We start from the raw sequence: 15,300 nt of genomic DNA, 5'->3' as shown, positions 1-15,300 counted from the left end.
CTGAACGCTAGGCTAATCCAGCTGTGAAACCCCAGAGAGGGTTCTCTGGGGGCGGGAGTGGGGAGGAGCTGAACTGCAAACCAAATCCTTTTCCATCCCCTGCAGGTTTTCCTAATGATGTCCATGTGACTGGTATGCTAAGGTGCATGGCTATCTTGCCTTGCTTACTTTTTAAGCATTGTATGTTTGGCTCTCTAGGATGCCAGTGGGAACACTGTGTGACCAGCCAACTCATCTTCTGTGTGGCCAGCTGCACCCCATTCCCAAAGGACTGTGAGAGGATCCCTGCCAGAATGACTGTCAGCACCCCACTGTCCAATCCCCGATAGAATCCTAACCTCGCAGGGCGCATGGTTTGAGATCATCCTCCTGACAAGAGGAATTTACAGGAAGTAGTAAATTATTTGAGTATACTAGACACTGACTAAGAGAAAGATACGTTCCTTTGAAACTGTCCAGATTAATTTCTTAGAGTCTGGCTAAAGTCACCATCACCGAGAGGAATGGAGCTCCTGTACATTGACATCCACCAAGTGTTTCATTCACTGCTGCCTTTGGACATCTCCACTTGCAAGTAGCAGAAGCCGCCCCTCCACTAGCCTGAAGGCTTGGTCTGAATTAATTACTTTTCTGGGCCCTGTGGCTAGGATTCCGGTTCAGGTTTTCAGAAGGTTTGGTTTGTCATTGGAAGAATGGGATTGGGAACAGATACAGCCTTAGCCTTAAGGCCCAGCCCAGTGGCTTAGGTCCCAGATCCCAGAGGGATTCTACAATCTTCCAAAATAGTGTCTGTCCCCAGCTAGGAACCAAGACAGATTCCTGAGCCTTCGGGAGACTTTACAGATTCAAGTTCTCTAGAGCATTGGTTCTCAACCTTTTAACACCGTTCTTCATGTCATGGTGACCCCCAGCCATAATATTATTTTGTTGCTGCTTCATAACTGTAATTGTGTTACTGTTATGAGACCCAATGTAATTATCTGATATGCAGAACATTGATATGTAGCCCCCAAAGGACTCTTGACTCACAATTTAAGAACTGCTGATCTAGTTAGGACCGTGAAGGTAAACTGGCCTGGAGCCTAGGGATTTAAATGATGGTTTGAATCATTGGCACACGGGGTTTGTTCTTTTCTGGGTTCCATCCAGTACCCTTGGAAGAGGTGGCTTGTGACAAGACTGAAGACGTGGGTTCAGGCAACTGCAGATGCATGATCTTGGCTTCCCTCATAAGACTCTGCTTGACCAACCCAGATGAGCTCACAGAGATCATACAGGAATTGGCATGCAGTGGGGGCAGAGGGCTGTGAAAAATTCAGTTTTTAATCATCGAAATTTTGGGGACTGCTTCAGCAAAATTTCAGCACTGGGGTTCTGTGGTGGCTGAAAGATTGGACAGATATCCAGTCAGGGGACCAGAGACAGATGGGAATGAGGGATACACCCTTGCAGCCACTCTTTTCCCCCCATCTAAAAGAGCCAGAAATCCAGATTCATGTGTAAGTTTTCTGCAGTCTGATAGACAAATAATTAGTTCAAGCACTTTCTAAATGACTGAGCCAAAAAAGCCCATCATTTGACACTGCTTCTCAAGCTTAGTTTAAAGGCCCAGCGTGAGGTAGGGGCCTCTGAGCCCTGTATGAAGAAGCAGGGCCAGTCTCAGTCATGGGTCTCCAGACGCCAAGGCTGGGGTCCTTCTCAATAGACCACTTTATAACACTTGTTTTCATTGGCAGAGTCTTCGATTTTTTTTTTTTTAAACCCATATGCCTCTCTCTGCCTCTGGAATAACTTACGGGTTTCTGGCCTTCCTTCAGCAACTTAATGTTGGATTTTATGTTTTACGGGTGGTAAATTTTAACATGAATCCATTCTTTGAGTTGGTAGTAGGCCAGCCGCTGAGGCCTGTCCCTCAGAAATCTCTGTGGTACTGGACTACAGAGTTGGCTCAGTTGGAAAAGTGCTTACCTCACAAGCATGAAGACCCGAGTTCAATCCCCAGGACCTACATAAAAAATAAAAAAAAAAATAATACATATTTATAATCCCTGTGTTGGGGGAGGTGGGCACAGGAGGAACCTTGGCGCTTATGCCCAACTAAGCTAGGCAACTTGACAAGGTCCAGGTCAGTGAGAGACTCTTCAAAACAACAGACTGGATGGCCCCTAAGGTATCAACATGAGGTTGACACCAAACACACACACACACACACACACACACACACACACACACACGGGGAGGGAGCAGGTGGGGAAGGACTTGATAGAGCATTGGGCACTGTGTTGCTGGATGGTAGAATTTATGTTTGCATTATAAATTCAAATAAGATTCTAAGCCGGGGTTTAAATACGCTGCTGACATTTATTATTATTTTAATCAAGTGGCCACTGTGCAAACGATCGACTTGATTGCTCTTACTCTAGAGAAAATAACACCTTAATTTAGGTTTTTGAGTTTGCCGGTGAAGGGGACAGACCCTTTTGTCTGTGCTTCTATCTCAGTTTTGCTATCAGAACAATTTCATTTGCCTGTCAAAATGAAACATTATTTTTCTAGATATTGGAAGGTAGCTCACACTTGGATCCTGTGGTCTGTGTGATCTGCAAACACAGAGACGTTAGCTTTTCCAAAGTGCCATCAGAAATGAATATTGATGGAGCCACTGTAGAAAATTGGCCTCGCCCTGTGACAAATAAAAATACACTTTGCAAACACCTTCAGCCGCCTGTTCTCCCTGCCCCTGTAATTGGCTCTAATTTGCTCTGCCTGCCCTGAAACCTCAGAACTTTCAAATTGTTATTCAGTTTGCAGCGTCAGCTGTAACCAGAGCCACTCCAGCCCAAGTGTGGGCCACATGCCTGTGTAGGGGACTGTTTTTGTTCTTAATTGTTTCAGCCCATACTCGTGATGAGATTGTAAAAAGTATTTACAAATGATGTGCAAATTATTTAAGATTTGTTTTTCCCTTTCGTGAAACTTATCAGCTTCAAATGGCTTGTCCAATTGATACTAAAAATCTGATTTTAAAAATGTAGGTAATTCTCCCCAAACTTAAGTTAGTAGGAAAAATATAAAGTGAAAATGTGTTGTTTCGCTTTCTTCCCGATTTTGATTTTGTTCTCTTCTGCTTTGTTTTGTTTCTGTTGTTGAAACAAGATATCCGTGTTTTTCCTCATTGGCTGCCACTGTAAATCATTGTAACTTTAAAGCTGTAAGTTTCTTTGGTCTGTATCCCCTGTGCAACCAAATAAGGTGGCTCAAAAAGGGCTGGAGGCAGGGAATCATGATGGCTTCTTAAGTCACACAGGGGAGCATTCTCTTAGAAACTGCACCTGAGGTAATTTTTGTAACTGTCAGTGTGAAAGTTGCCATTTGTGTGAGCGTGGACCCCTCTAGTGTGGGAGTGGGTAGAAGTAGGCACGGCATCCACTTCCTGCCGTACCCTAGAAACATTGTTTTCATTCATTACCTAAGTGGAATGAACCTCAGGACAGAAAAGAACCTGCTTAACGAAAACGATTTGGCAGAAAAATCGTTGTGTGCTTCATCCGAGAGCTGCAAAGGAATTCCTTAGGATGAGTCCAGTAGGTAGAAAGTATTTATTTTCAGATGGTGATGCTGGAAGGGGGTGTTCTTTAAGGCAGTAACAGGGAACTAGTCATGTTGTTTACCATGAAGTCAGAGCCTTCTGTGAAAGCCAAAAGCAATCAAAAACCCAGTGTGGGAAATCTGGCGTGGCACAGGCAACGATTAGCTTTCCCTTACAAAACTCTATTAATGGGAACCTGCGTTCTAAAGAACCATGGCGGGCTATGCATGCCTGTCCTTCTTCCTGCTGCGGCTTTGCTAATCGGCAGTCTTCGGTGCTTGTTCTGGCCCAGTTACCACCTTGCAGTTTTCTCTGTTGTAGAACTGTGTTTTAATGTAGGCATTCAGGTTGCTTCTTTTGCGATTCGGAGGAGGAATGATCCCTGGTCCTTCCCAGTCTTCTTGTTGCCACCCCACGCCCTGCCCCAGTCTCAGGTAGACTTGGCTGCCCCCAGACATTTCTGCTCCCCAGGAAGCTCTTGCTAGTGTAGCCCACAGCTGTTCACACCAGAGTCCTGTTTTAACTCAGCGAATCATGATTGTAGAGAAGCATCTTTACTAAAATCAGATTCAATGTCTCTCCTCTATATGTGAGAGATTTGGGGGTTTTGATGTCCCCTCCCGCTTTTTTTCTTGGTTGAATTAAAACCATTTGCTAGACAAGTGAGCTGGTGCACCATTTTAATCCCAGAGGCAGGTGAGTTTCTGTGAGTTAAAGGACAGTGTAGTCTATGTAGTGAGTTCTAGGCCATCAGGGGCTATATAGTGAGACGATGTCAAAAAACAAACAAGCAAGTAAACAAACAGGCAAATAAATAAAAGCCCAAAACATAATTATCGATTCGTCTAAAAACATGTCTAGGGTGAATGCATCTTAATTAGTTGTCATAAATAATGCCTTAAAATTTATGCACTTACCCTTTGCTTGGCTTTAAAAGTATATTTTTCTTAATGCCTCGGAACGAAACAGCTTTGTGGGGACACCTTTACCATAATTTTTGTTTATTTCTTGTCCAGTATCTGTTCGTTGGTCTCAATTTTTTGCAGCTTAGATGCGTGCTTGCAGTGTGAATTTACATACAGGGATGCTACTGGCTTCAGCCATGCAACTCACAGGAAATGAGCAAACCTGTAATTCACCGTGTTGTAGCTAATTTGCACGTGATAGGAACTGGAACGTTCTTCTGAGGAGAAAAGTCAAGGCCCCCTTTCCACGCAGAGCCGTGAGGAAAAGTCCACAGAAGGCTACTGTGTAGTGTGTGAACCATGGTTTTTCTGTGAGTTCGAGGAAAACTTGACAATTGTCTGTAATAAATAATTGATAAGGAGCTTGGTTTGCGTCCTTCCGTGATAACTGTTAATGATTCTTTCAGATTTGGGTGCAGGCTGAGTGGCAAGCAGCAGGAATGATAAGAGTTGAGGGACAAATCCCAACTTAGGTTGTGTGGGTGACACCATGGCTGGTCTAACTGTAGACCCCGGCACTTATTCAATTAAGCACACATTTACTATTAATTTACTATGTTTTTTAAAAAAAATAATTCGTTGAAGTTTTTACCACAACAGAGGTGTAAATTGGAGATGAGCTTTGTTATGGCTCCTTTATGACTCCTTGCCATGAACCCTCACCCTCTAATCTGGTAGGAATGTAAAAGGACCCTCAGTTTGGGAAGTCTGGCCACTTGCTGCCGTGACTGCTGGAGTCTTGACTACGTGGGCTGGATTCCAGATGCAGCTTGACCAGCTAATAGCGGGTAGCTAATCTCCCTCAGCCTGTATTTCCTTATCTGGGGAGTGGGAACATAGTCCCTACACTACTGGGTTATAAACATCAGATAAGACACTGTGTCCTAAGGGGTCAGCGTGGCATTTGGCAGATGTCCAGCAAGTATTAGCTGGGCATTAATGCCAAGTATTAAAGTGAGTTCAGACAAAGCTGAGCAGAGACGAATCACCTGCCTGCTCCTCTTTCTCCGGTTCATCCTATGCCCTTTCCCCTCTGCCCTTCCCCCTTCCTCAACTGAATTATAACGCGACCAGGTCACTTGGGCACTTGGTACTAAGAGACATTTGTACCAGCCCTCCCCACCCCACCATAGCTTTGCTTCCATTGATGTTGACAACAAAGCTCCTTTATTTCGTGTCTTACGTGGGGCCTGGGCACTGTGATTCTTGTACCCAATGGCACTGTTTTAGGGGGTGACTGGCGTGGCATAAACAGAACCACAAGGTCTTTTGCAGGGTACAGAGAGACCCAGCCAGCAGCCTCTGCATGAATTCTGAGCTGTGTAGGAATGGTAACTGTGTCTGTCTAAGCAGAAAAAAAACTGGCTTTCCCCAATGGTTTGACGACCATTAAGTGCTCCCCTGTATGAAGGTGATGCTGCCTTTCTGTTGTAAGAGTTCATTAAATATTTGCAACCCTATAGAATGTGCCTGGAATAATGTAACCAGCGCCTTCAGATTGCTTGGCTCCACTCTTCGCTCCAGAAATGAAAACCTATTTGGATTTTATAATACACGCTTATTCTGGGGGTGGGGGAAGCTGTTCTTTCAATACAGTAAGAGTTAATTACAAATCTTTCTGTGTCATTCCATGAATATTATATAACCTACATAAATGTGTGTGAGTTCTCAATTTAAATATCTGTAAAGACAGAAATTCTTCTTTAAATACTGATAAGAACTGAGTGTATAGTTCAGTGGTAGAGCACAAGGCCCCTGAGTTCTATCCAGCTCCATAAAATAATAATTTTAGTAATAACAATGGTAGTAGTAGTAGTAGTAGTACTAGTAGTACTAGTACTACTAGTAGTAGTAGTAGTAGTAGAAGAAGAAGAAGAAGAAGAAGAAGAAGAAGAAGAAGAAGAAGAAGAAGAAGAAGAAGAAGAAGAGCCAAACAACAACAGCCAAACAACAACAGCCACCCATTGTCAGTTTTATTCCTAATTTTGGAGTAGGCCACCTGGAATGACTGGACTAAAGTAAAATGCTAAATCAAGAAATTAAAACGTTAAACTTCAAAACTCACTGACCAGACAGCTAGAAGCTCAAGGCCAGGAGCCCCACATGAATTACGAAGTCAGCGAAGAGGATTAGTTTAACCCCATCTGAGATGGTAACCTATCATTGCCTGTGGTGCATTGTGAGGTTTGGACTGAAGGCAGGCATACCTTTCGGAGGCCTGTGTAATGGCAGGCGCATAGGCTAAAGGGAGTGAAGTCACCCAGGAAGTTGAATGAGCTTCCAATGTCCAAGTGCTGCTCAAGTTAATCCATTTCAGGAAAGCTGGTGAGTGCGTGCTGACCTTCTTATGCACCAAAATGACGCCTTCCCACAGAAGAAAGTTGAGGTGCAAGAGACGCTGTTGGGAACATTGATTACCAGTTGCCTCTGAGTCGGGATCTCAGACATGAAAGTCATTTATCCATCCAGCTCCATGTATATTCCCTGAACTAGACTTCTCCAGAGTGTACTCAGGGCCTTTCCTCTGACCCCTCCAAATCAGAATGCAAATGCTGTAAGCCCTGCCCCATTTCTTCAGACCCCATTTTTCTACCTTTCGCTTTGACACTTTTACAGCCCTTCTCTTTAAGCCTCCGAGCCACCAACTGCCACCAGCCTTGCCTGACAGTGTTGGGACCAGCATCAGCCTCCACATTGTCCTACCGGAAGGACAGTGTCCTGGAGTCACGATCACTGTCTAGGGCATCATTAATACATTCAAATCCCCGTCTTCCTAAGAAACCCATTGCTTGTTTGTTTGGGTTTGTTTTTGCTTTTTGCAGCCAAGAACCCTTCAGAGTGCCTTCCTTCCTATAGGAAGGACAAACGTTTAGAGGGGTTTAATGTTTTGATTGACATCAGCAATCGAGAAAATAGCATAGGGACCAAGTGCAAAACAACAAAGAAAAAAATGCAGGTTTTCACAGTCACGCATCAGACCCACCCCTGCCACTTCCTGTGGCGTGAAGGAAATGGGAGTCTGTGTTTCTTCCTTTGAAGCTTGTACCTTCACACGGGGTAGCCCAGGCTGACCTCAAACCTGCCATGCTCCTCCTCCAGACGCCCACGTGACTCTGCTTTTGCTCCTAAGCCCTGTTTGAACTTCTCACTCTCCTGTAACCCACGAAGCCATCTTCTTCCTGAGGCAAGGTCTCAACTGTCATGTTCAGGCCCCATCCTTATATAATTTATGTTTAAACTCAATCCCTAGAAGACAGAGAAGAATGACTGTGTGGACATCTGCATCATCCTTGAGGTGCTCCAAAATGTAAATCGTGTCTGTTAATTCAACAGTTGCTTACCTCTGTTGTCCTCGAAGTGGGATCAGTGGAGTTCTGCTTTGAGGGTCTGGAAGGAGAGAGGGAGACACATAGCCTGAAGGACTGGTCCCCTGTATTCCTCCTGTGCCCCCCCCCCCCAAGCCCTGTGTGAGGGAGAAGAGCCTGGGTGGGAGCTGGGAGGAAGGGAGACTGCTGAGGGAGTGAGGACAACCCGAGGAAAGAGATGATGGTGGAAGCAGAGGGTAGGCCATTCCTGTGCTCGTGGGCTTCCTTATGGTTCCACGGCAAACTCCAGACATCCTCACGAGGATGGTGATAACCAGTGCTATCTACGTTGTGTTTTCTAGATCAATGAACTGAGCCATGTTCAAATCCCTGTCATGTTGATGCCTGATGACTTCAAAGCCTACTCAAAGATAAAGGTGGACAACCACCTTTTCAACAAGTAAGTACGGCGCAGCCTCTCTGGAGACCCCTTGGCTGGGCAGAGTAGGACTTTTTGTGACTTTTCTGTAATCACACAGGCTTTTCAATGGGTGGGAGTAAAGTTTTTCCCATGAAGTTGATCCTCTGGTAAACACAGCCGTCTGTCATAGCCGGACAAGCAGCACCAGGTTCCCTTTGCCTTATGGTGCACTGCTCCCTTTGAGCATCTTTAGATTAAAAGCTACGTCCCTGTTACTATTTAAATGTTTGGAGCTCAGATTGTTTGAGCAGTTATGGACTCCTGCTCTTGTACACAAAACTTTAAAAAACAGTGGCTTTATGGACAGAAATGACTACATTATAAGACAATAAATAATTAAGGTGTGCTATTAATAAACATAGCTGGATGTCATGTTTGGATGTCAGTAATGATCGTCATGTGAAGGCGTTGATAAGAAAGTCGATTAGTGGGCTGGAGAGGTGGCTCAGCAGTTTAGAGCACTGACTGCTCTTCCAGAGGTCCTGAGTTCAATTTCCAGCAACCACATGGTGGCTCACAGTCATCTGTAATGGGATCTGATGCCCTCTTCTGGTGTGTCTGAAGACAGTGACAGTGTATTCATATATATAAATAGATAAATCTTTAAAAAAAAAAAGTCAATTTTGTCAATTCATCCAAAATTTAGAGCTATAGCATGGCCCTTCCTCCTCAGGGCCTACAACCAGGACAGTAGCTGAACACTGACACATACACAAATGACTGTCACTCTTGTAGAGAGAACAGTAATAGAGGGGTGTGAGAACACAGAGGAGGGGCAGTCGAGCCTTAGTAACCTCCCATATACAGATGAGCGTGAAATTTCCTCTTCTCTTTGTTGTAGTACTAGGGATTGAACCTAGGGACTCACACACACGCTAGGTGAGTGCTTGACCGCAGAGCTACCTCCCATCCCCCCATTGCAGTGTCTAACCCCACTTTGGTTCTGACGTGAAGTTAGGAGTCCCCCTAATCATGTGTAGAGGTTGACTTGGTGAGTGTATAAAGTGAGGGCAGGCCCACTCAGCGGTGTGGGTGAGGGGAGGTCTTTATTGTAGATATGAGGGAGAGTGCAGCCAGAGACATCTGGAAGAGTCCAGAGCAGAGAGAGGACTAGAACCCTGAACATGGTCAGCAGACTGAACTGGACCATGAGAGGCGGGCAGGGAAGAGTGCGAAAGACAAAGAGGAAGCCAAGAGAGCACAGAGAGAGGGTTGGACAGAAGGACCAAGAGAGAGGCAAGAGAGAGTGGGCCAAGAGAACACAGGGCTAAAAGGACTGGGTTATATAGGAATGGACGTGGGGGAGGGGGGGAAGCCTGGAAAAGTTTAGGGTAGGGGTGGGGTGAGAGGAGCTCAGCCCTGGTGCCTGGCCTCTGGTATGCTAATTGGCACCACAGCTAGCCATTTGGCCTGCGTTTCTCTTGGACCTGACAGTGAGGAAACAGTCTCCGTGTGAATTTAGAAAGTGGGTCTTGGGTGTGAGGCAAGCCTTGCTTGACAGCTGCTTCCACAGTGAGCTAGCTTGCTGCTGCCTGTCCTTCCTCACTGCCCTCTCCTCTGCTCTTCACCACGTGCTTCTGTCTTGTCCCTCCCCACCCCTCTTCTTGGGGGAATGGCTGGTGTTCACAGCCAGTATTAGGGGGTTCCACAGTCCCACTATGAGAACAGACAGCGTTTTCAATCCGTCCCTCTGTCTGTCAGATCTGGTTGGGTTGTACCTGGTGCTGTGGAATGCTCTGTGCTTGCGGTGGGCAGTGAGTTCTCACTATTTCACCTGCTACACGCAGGTCCAGGTCGGGCAGAGTGAAGCCTGTTAGTCTCCTGTCTGTCTGTCTGTCTGTCTGTCTGAGCCTCACTGAACAATGTGCCCCTTGCAGGGAAAACATGCCGAGCCATTTCAAGTTTAAGGAATACTGCCCGATGGTCTTCCGGAATCTTCGGGAGAGGTTTGGAATCGACGACCAAGATTTCCAGGTGAGCTGCTTCTGCGAGGTGGGTTTGCTCTGTCAAATCGGACTTGTTTTTCTGTCCTCACGAGCATCCTTCGAGTGCTCAAGTTTCCGTGTTCCTTCAGAAGTCGGACATTCCCTAAGTAAAGGGACCTGCCTGGTGTGATTTCGGTGAGATGTCTGTAGGGAAAGAAGACAGCACTTAAGAGTGAGTGCGTGCTCTCACGTCTAGATGCACGTCCTTGCCAGCGTGTCATCACCCGTGCAAGCATGTTTTTCTGTTTTGGCAGAGGCCACTTAGGAATCTCAGGCGGGGATTGGGTTCTTGATAATTTTCAGGGTTGTAAGCAGGCAAACTCTGTCTCCTACCCCAGCTTTCTTGTCAGGCAGTGCTTGTGTCTCACGGTGCTGGGGTGTAGAGTAGCTATAGCCCTCCCATCTAGAACCTACCAACCTGCACAGTCCGTATGCCTCCTTCTCACGGACTGCATACTGATGCACTCTGGTTTCTCTCTCTGTACTTGGCATAGTCTCCATTTTGACTTTGAAATACGATATAACCTTTTAAGTGTCTGCTGCTCCCTGATCAGTCTCCTAAAAGAAGGCCCGCTTTCTTAATACTTTTACGCCGCTGTGATAAGATACCATGACCAAGGTAGCTTACAAAAGAAAATGTTTATTCGGTGCATATGGTTTCAGAGGTTGTGTCCATGACCGTCATGGTGGGGGAACGTGGCGGCAGACAGGCATGGTGCTGGAGCGGTAGCTGAGAGAGCACATCTTAAGACGTGTGCATGAAGCAGGGAGAGCTCACTGAAAATGGTGTGGGCTTTGAAACCTCAAAGCCTGCCTCTCAAGGCATACCTTTTCCTAATCTTTCCCAAATAGTTCCAACACTGACAACCAACTATTCAAATATATGAGTCTGCAGGGCCATTCTCACTCAAACCTCCACACCTGCCAGTGGCTCCCTGAGCTTCATAGAGACAGCATATCAATAAGTACTAAAGGCTTTTCTGTTTGTTTGCTTGTTTGCTTGTTTTAAGGCAGCAATCTGAGTACTGACTTGTCTTAAGTCTTCTCAGATGTATAAGCACTCTCTCTAACTTGCCCTAAATGTAAAACCTGCATCAGTGCCACCCCAGGCAACCTTACAAGTGCCACATGGACACAGCTTGCTCTACGGTTTCTCTTGAAGGATAGGCTCGCTCAGTCAGACAAGCTGCACTTGTTTAGCCTGCCTTCCTAAAGATTAGGCTCCCATCCCCACCCACCTCTGTTCTCCTTTCCAAGAATTTCTGCTGTGCTCCATCAGGCCTGAGACCACTGCCCAGGTGACCAGTGGCTCTCCACATGCTCGGGTTCTGAGATGAAGGTCTGGGCTCAGGGAAGGCTCAGGGGTAGAGGACACAACATGTGGAAGCTGGGTATTCCTTCCCTCAAACGGCTCTGACGTCAGCACCAGGTTTGGACTTCATTGATAAAACAGAACCCTAGGTCACAATTGTGGGCACGGTGTTCATGGTTGCAAGTGTGAGCGTTTTCTACAGAATAATTCCTGGAATGAAGAAAAAGAGATTTGTGTGAAGTAAAAAGGGATGTGTAGCCTGAGAACTGTTACCACATTTGAACAGGCCACAGGTTCTTTGAAATCTCTGCCTGACCCTGGAGTGTGTCCCTCCTGCATCCCGCCTCTCCCCATTTTGATTAAAAAATAGCCAGGCCCCTGTGGGACGGCTCAGGCATCAAGGAGCCTGCTACACAAACGTGAGGACTCGGATTGGATCATCGTGGTGAATCAGGACATGAGCTGGTGGACACAGGCAGGTCTCTGGAGGTCGCTGGCTGGCCAGTCAGTCAATGAGCTGGGGTTCATGAGGAACCCTGTTTCCAAACAGGGCGGGAAGCAATGGAGGATGTGATTCCTATGTCATATCAAACACATGTATCTACACATATATACCCCAGTACAGACATGCCATACGCATGCATCTACATATAACACACGTGTAACACACAAAGAACAGCAGTAATAATTATGAAAATTAATGGCATTTTACAGAACCTTCATATGTTTCTTGATCGATTACAGAGTTGAAATCTTTACATTTCTCCCCATCAGTTTATATTGAAGAGATTGGAAAATGATTCCGTTTTGTTGTGGCAGAGAAAAGTGGTTTTTAAAGTTTCCTAAAATGATGGTTGTGTTGTTGAAATACTAAGGTACCACTCTGTCCCCCTAAACATACCACCATGTAAGTTGATAGTTACATATGTGCAAATCATAACGTGCAGACTTAGGAAGGAAAGGAGGGGAGTAGAGAGTGATTCATCAATAACTAAGAACTAACTGGCAAGTCTCTCCAACACTGAGCAGGAGACCAGAATGCAGGAAGTCGGTCTGAGTGTCATTAATCATCAGAACACCTCTTTCCTCCAGCTCTGCCTGCTGAAAGCCATTGTTGCTTTCTCTGTGGTAACTGTATCTCTATTTCAAATGTTTTTCACTGAGAGCTCAGAACGCCTCAGTGAACCAGAGCTGGGCTTTTCTCCCCAGGCGTACTCTTTTCCTAGAACCCTTCTGCCCTAAAGCTTCCTCAGCACACTGGGGTCTGCTCAATGGTAGATCACTTACCCAGCATGCATAGATTCGTGGGTTCCATCCCCAAACCAGAAGTCTGAGCCAAAGACACCATGGTAAACTGAGGTTGAATCCAGTTGGCTAAAGGGTCTGGCACAAAGGCAAGTCGATGTGACACCCTGGCTCTCTACTTGAACCTGGTAGGCTCCCGTGTAAATCATAAAGTGGCCCAGGATCCAGGGCAACCCGTCAGCTCAGCCACCACCGAGCCCTGTGTAACAGAACGTGCCAGGCAGCCCTGGAACACCCCATAGCTGTGATTTTGCTAGGCGGCCTCCTGCCCCTCCTGAGTGCAGCGTCATGAAGACTGTGTTGAAAGAGGACATCTAAACTGTGGTTAGAGTATATGCTTAACACGTGAAGCACTGGTCCCCATCCCTTGTACCAAAAACGGAGAAAAGCTTTAAAAAGATGGCAGGGGCCATCCTTGTGAGTCTAAAGTATCCTTCCAGGGAAAAGTTGGGCCAACAAAGGAAGCTCCCATCACCCTGGGGAGTGGCTGTTGTCTGGCTGTGCTTATTCTGAAGCACTTGTATTTTAGACAACTGACCTTAAGTCTGCGTGGGGATAAAGCCCGGGATCATCCGATTAATTGTGTATTTGTGTCTTTCCTTTAACTCAAAAGGGTACCTGTCTCACCTTGTTCCTTCAGCCTTGTTTAGCGGAGGCTTCTTTGATCATTGTAGGAGGAGGTAATTAGCCAGCCGAACTGAGCTCTGTCTGTGAACTTACACATCCCGAATGAGATCGAAAACACTGCTCACAGCCAGCAAGCATGTGCCTTTGCTGTGGTATTGATTTCATGGGTGCATGGATGTCTTTAACTCCCCCACCACCCCCTTGCTGTTAAAGACAAATCTAAACAAAAGTTCCATTATAGGATATTTAGCTCTAATTACCAATACCACCCATGACAGCTACTTTTTGTTGCTGTGACCAAATGCCTGAGAAAAATAATGTAAGAAGATGGATTTTGTCAGGTTCATGGTTTCAGAAGTTATAAGCCCAGGATGCTTTGGGGCTGGGTTAAGGCAGGATATCATGGTTATAGAAGTGTGTGACCGAGAAAGTGACTAGTTTGGAGACAGCCAGGGAGCAGAGAGAGGAAGGGACCAGAGGAGAGGAGAGAAAAGGAGAAAGGAAGAAGGAAGGGAAGGGGGGGGGGGAGCCTTTTCAAAGGCACGCCCCTCGTGATCTTTCATCAACCTGGTCTAGTCTCCTAGCTTCTGTCATCCCCCAGTAAAGCCATTGGATTATATGTCCACCAGTGGATTAATCCACCGCTTAACTTGAACTCTCACAATCCCATCACCCCCCAGGAGCTCCTCCAGCTAGGGACCAAACCTTCCAAACTTCACACCCACCTAACACCTAACATACATATGCTGACGTGTATGTCTGTGCATGTGTGTGTGTGCATACGTGTATATGGGCATGTACCTGCATGCATGCCTGGTGATTTCAGACTCAGTCTGAGTTTAGTGGCTTAATATTTTTTAATTATATAATAGGTTTGTGATGTACTCAGACTGAGTTCCGTTTTTCTGGTTATTGTTGGTCCACGTGGTCCCCATCCCTGCTTCTTTTAAGATGCTTTTAAGGATTAATACTACTATGTAAGGTTCCACCACTGCCTTCTCCATATCTCTAATACTGTAAGCCCTAGCCCCCTTTTACTCTGATTTCACTCAAGCTGATTGAACTCTGTGTGTATCTATTCATGCTGTCTTTCAGAGTCTATGCTAAACATTCCAGGTATCTTCCTTACCTCCTAAGTGCTGGAATACAGTCGTGTGCCACCATGCCCAGTTCTGTGTGCTCGGGGTGGAACCCAGAGCTTCATGCTTTTAGGCAAGCATTTCGCCAACTGAGCTGCAGCCCCATATTTGATGCCCAAAGGCCTAGCTAGATGTTCTTGGGAGTACAGATAAAGAGTAAAGCGGTGAATCATACTAGACTCTAGTAAATGCTAAGATGATACGTTAGTTTTGAGAAAGTCGCAGCCCCCTTGCTGGCCTTGCAGGGTATCAGCCCTCTTAAAGTCAGATAGAGGCTTCAGGTTGCTGTGGGTATCCAGAGGAGACGACCCACCAAACCAAGACGTTGCCCAGGATGGAGCCTGTACTGTTCAACCTAAATACAGGGCGCCGTTGAAACGGAGCCCTCTCGTTCGTTGTGCTGGATAATACCAGGTTTTGTTTGCCCCCACTGCGCCTCCTGAATTAGAATCCCTCATTATTTGCGTTTGGTGCCCTTTCTTCATATCTGCAACAGAGTTCTAATTTTAAGAATAATTCATCTTAAAAGCTAGCATTTGAAACTTCTGGTGTTCTTGTTTTAAGTTTCGGGCTCTAACTTGAAGACCTTCCC

General features: G+C 46.0%; 1 protein-coding gene across 5 annotated transcripts in view; it reads left to right on the top strand.

Moving 5' to 3' along the window:
* Pip4k2a (phosphatidylinositol-5-phosphate 4-kinase type 2 alpha) overlaps positions 1-15,300 on the top strand; it is a 164,777-nt gene that overhangs the window by 86,621 nt on the left and 62,856 nt on the right. For all 5 annotated transcript variants that reach the window (XM_087589697.1, XM_087589698.1, NM_053926.2 and 2 more), the window contains 2 exon segments: positions 8,222-8,319; positions 10,218-10,314. In XM_087589697.1, the coding sequence (XP_087445823.1) occupies positions 8,222-8,319; positions 10,218-10,314 (195 nt within the window).

This window comes from Rattus norvegicus, chromosome 17 (assembly GCF_021556685.1).
Source record: "Rattus norvegicus strain SHRSP/BbbUtx chromosome 17, alternate assembly SHRSP_T2T, whole genome shotgun sequence".
Lineage (NCBI taxonomy): Eukaryota > Metazoa > Chordata > Mammalia > Rodentia > Muridae > Rattus > Rattus norvegicus.
The sequence above is the reverse complement of the archived record's forward strand: the minus strand, read 5'-3'. Positions and strand labels throughout refer to the sequence as shown.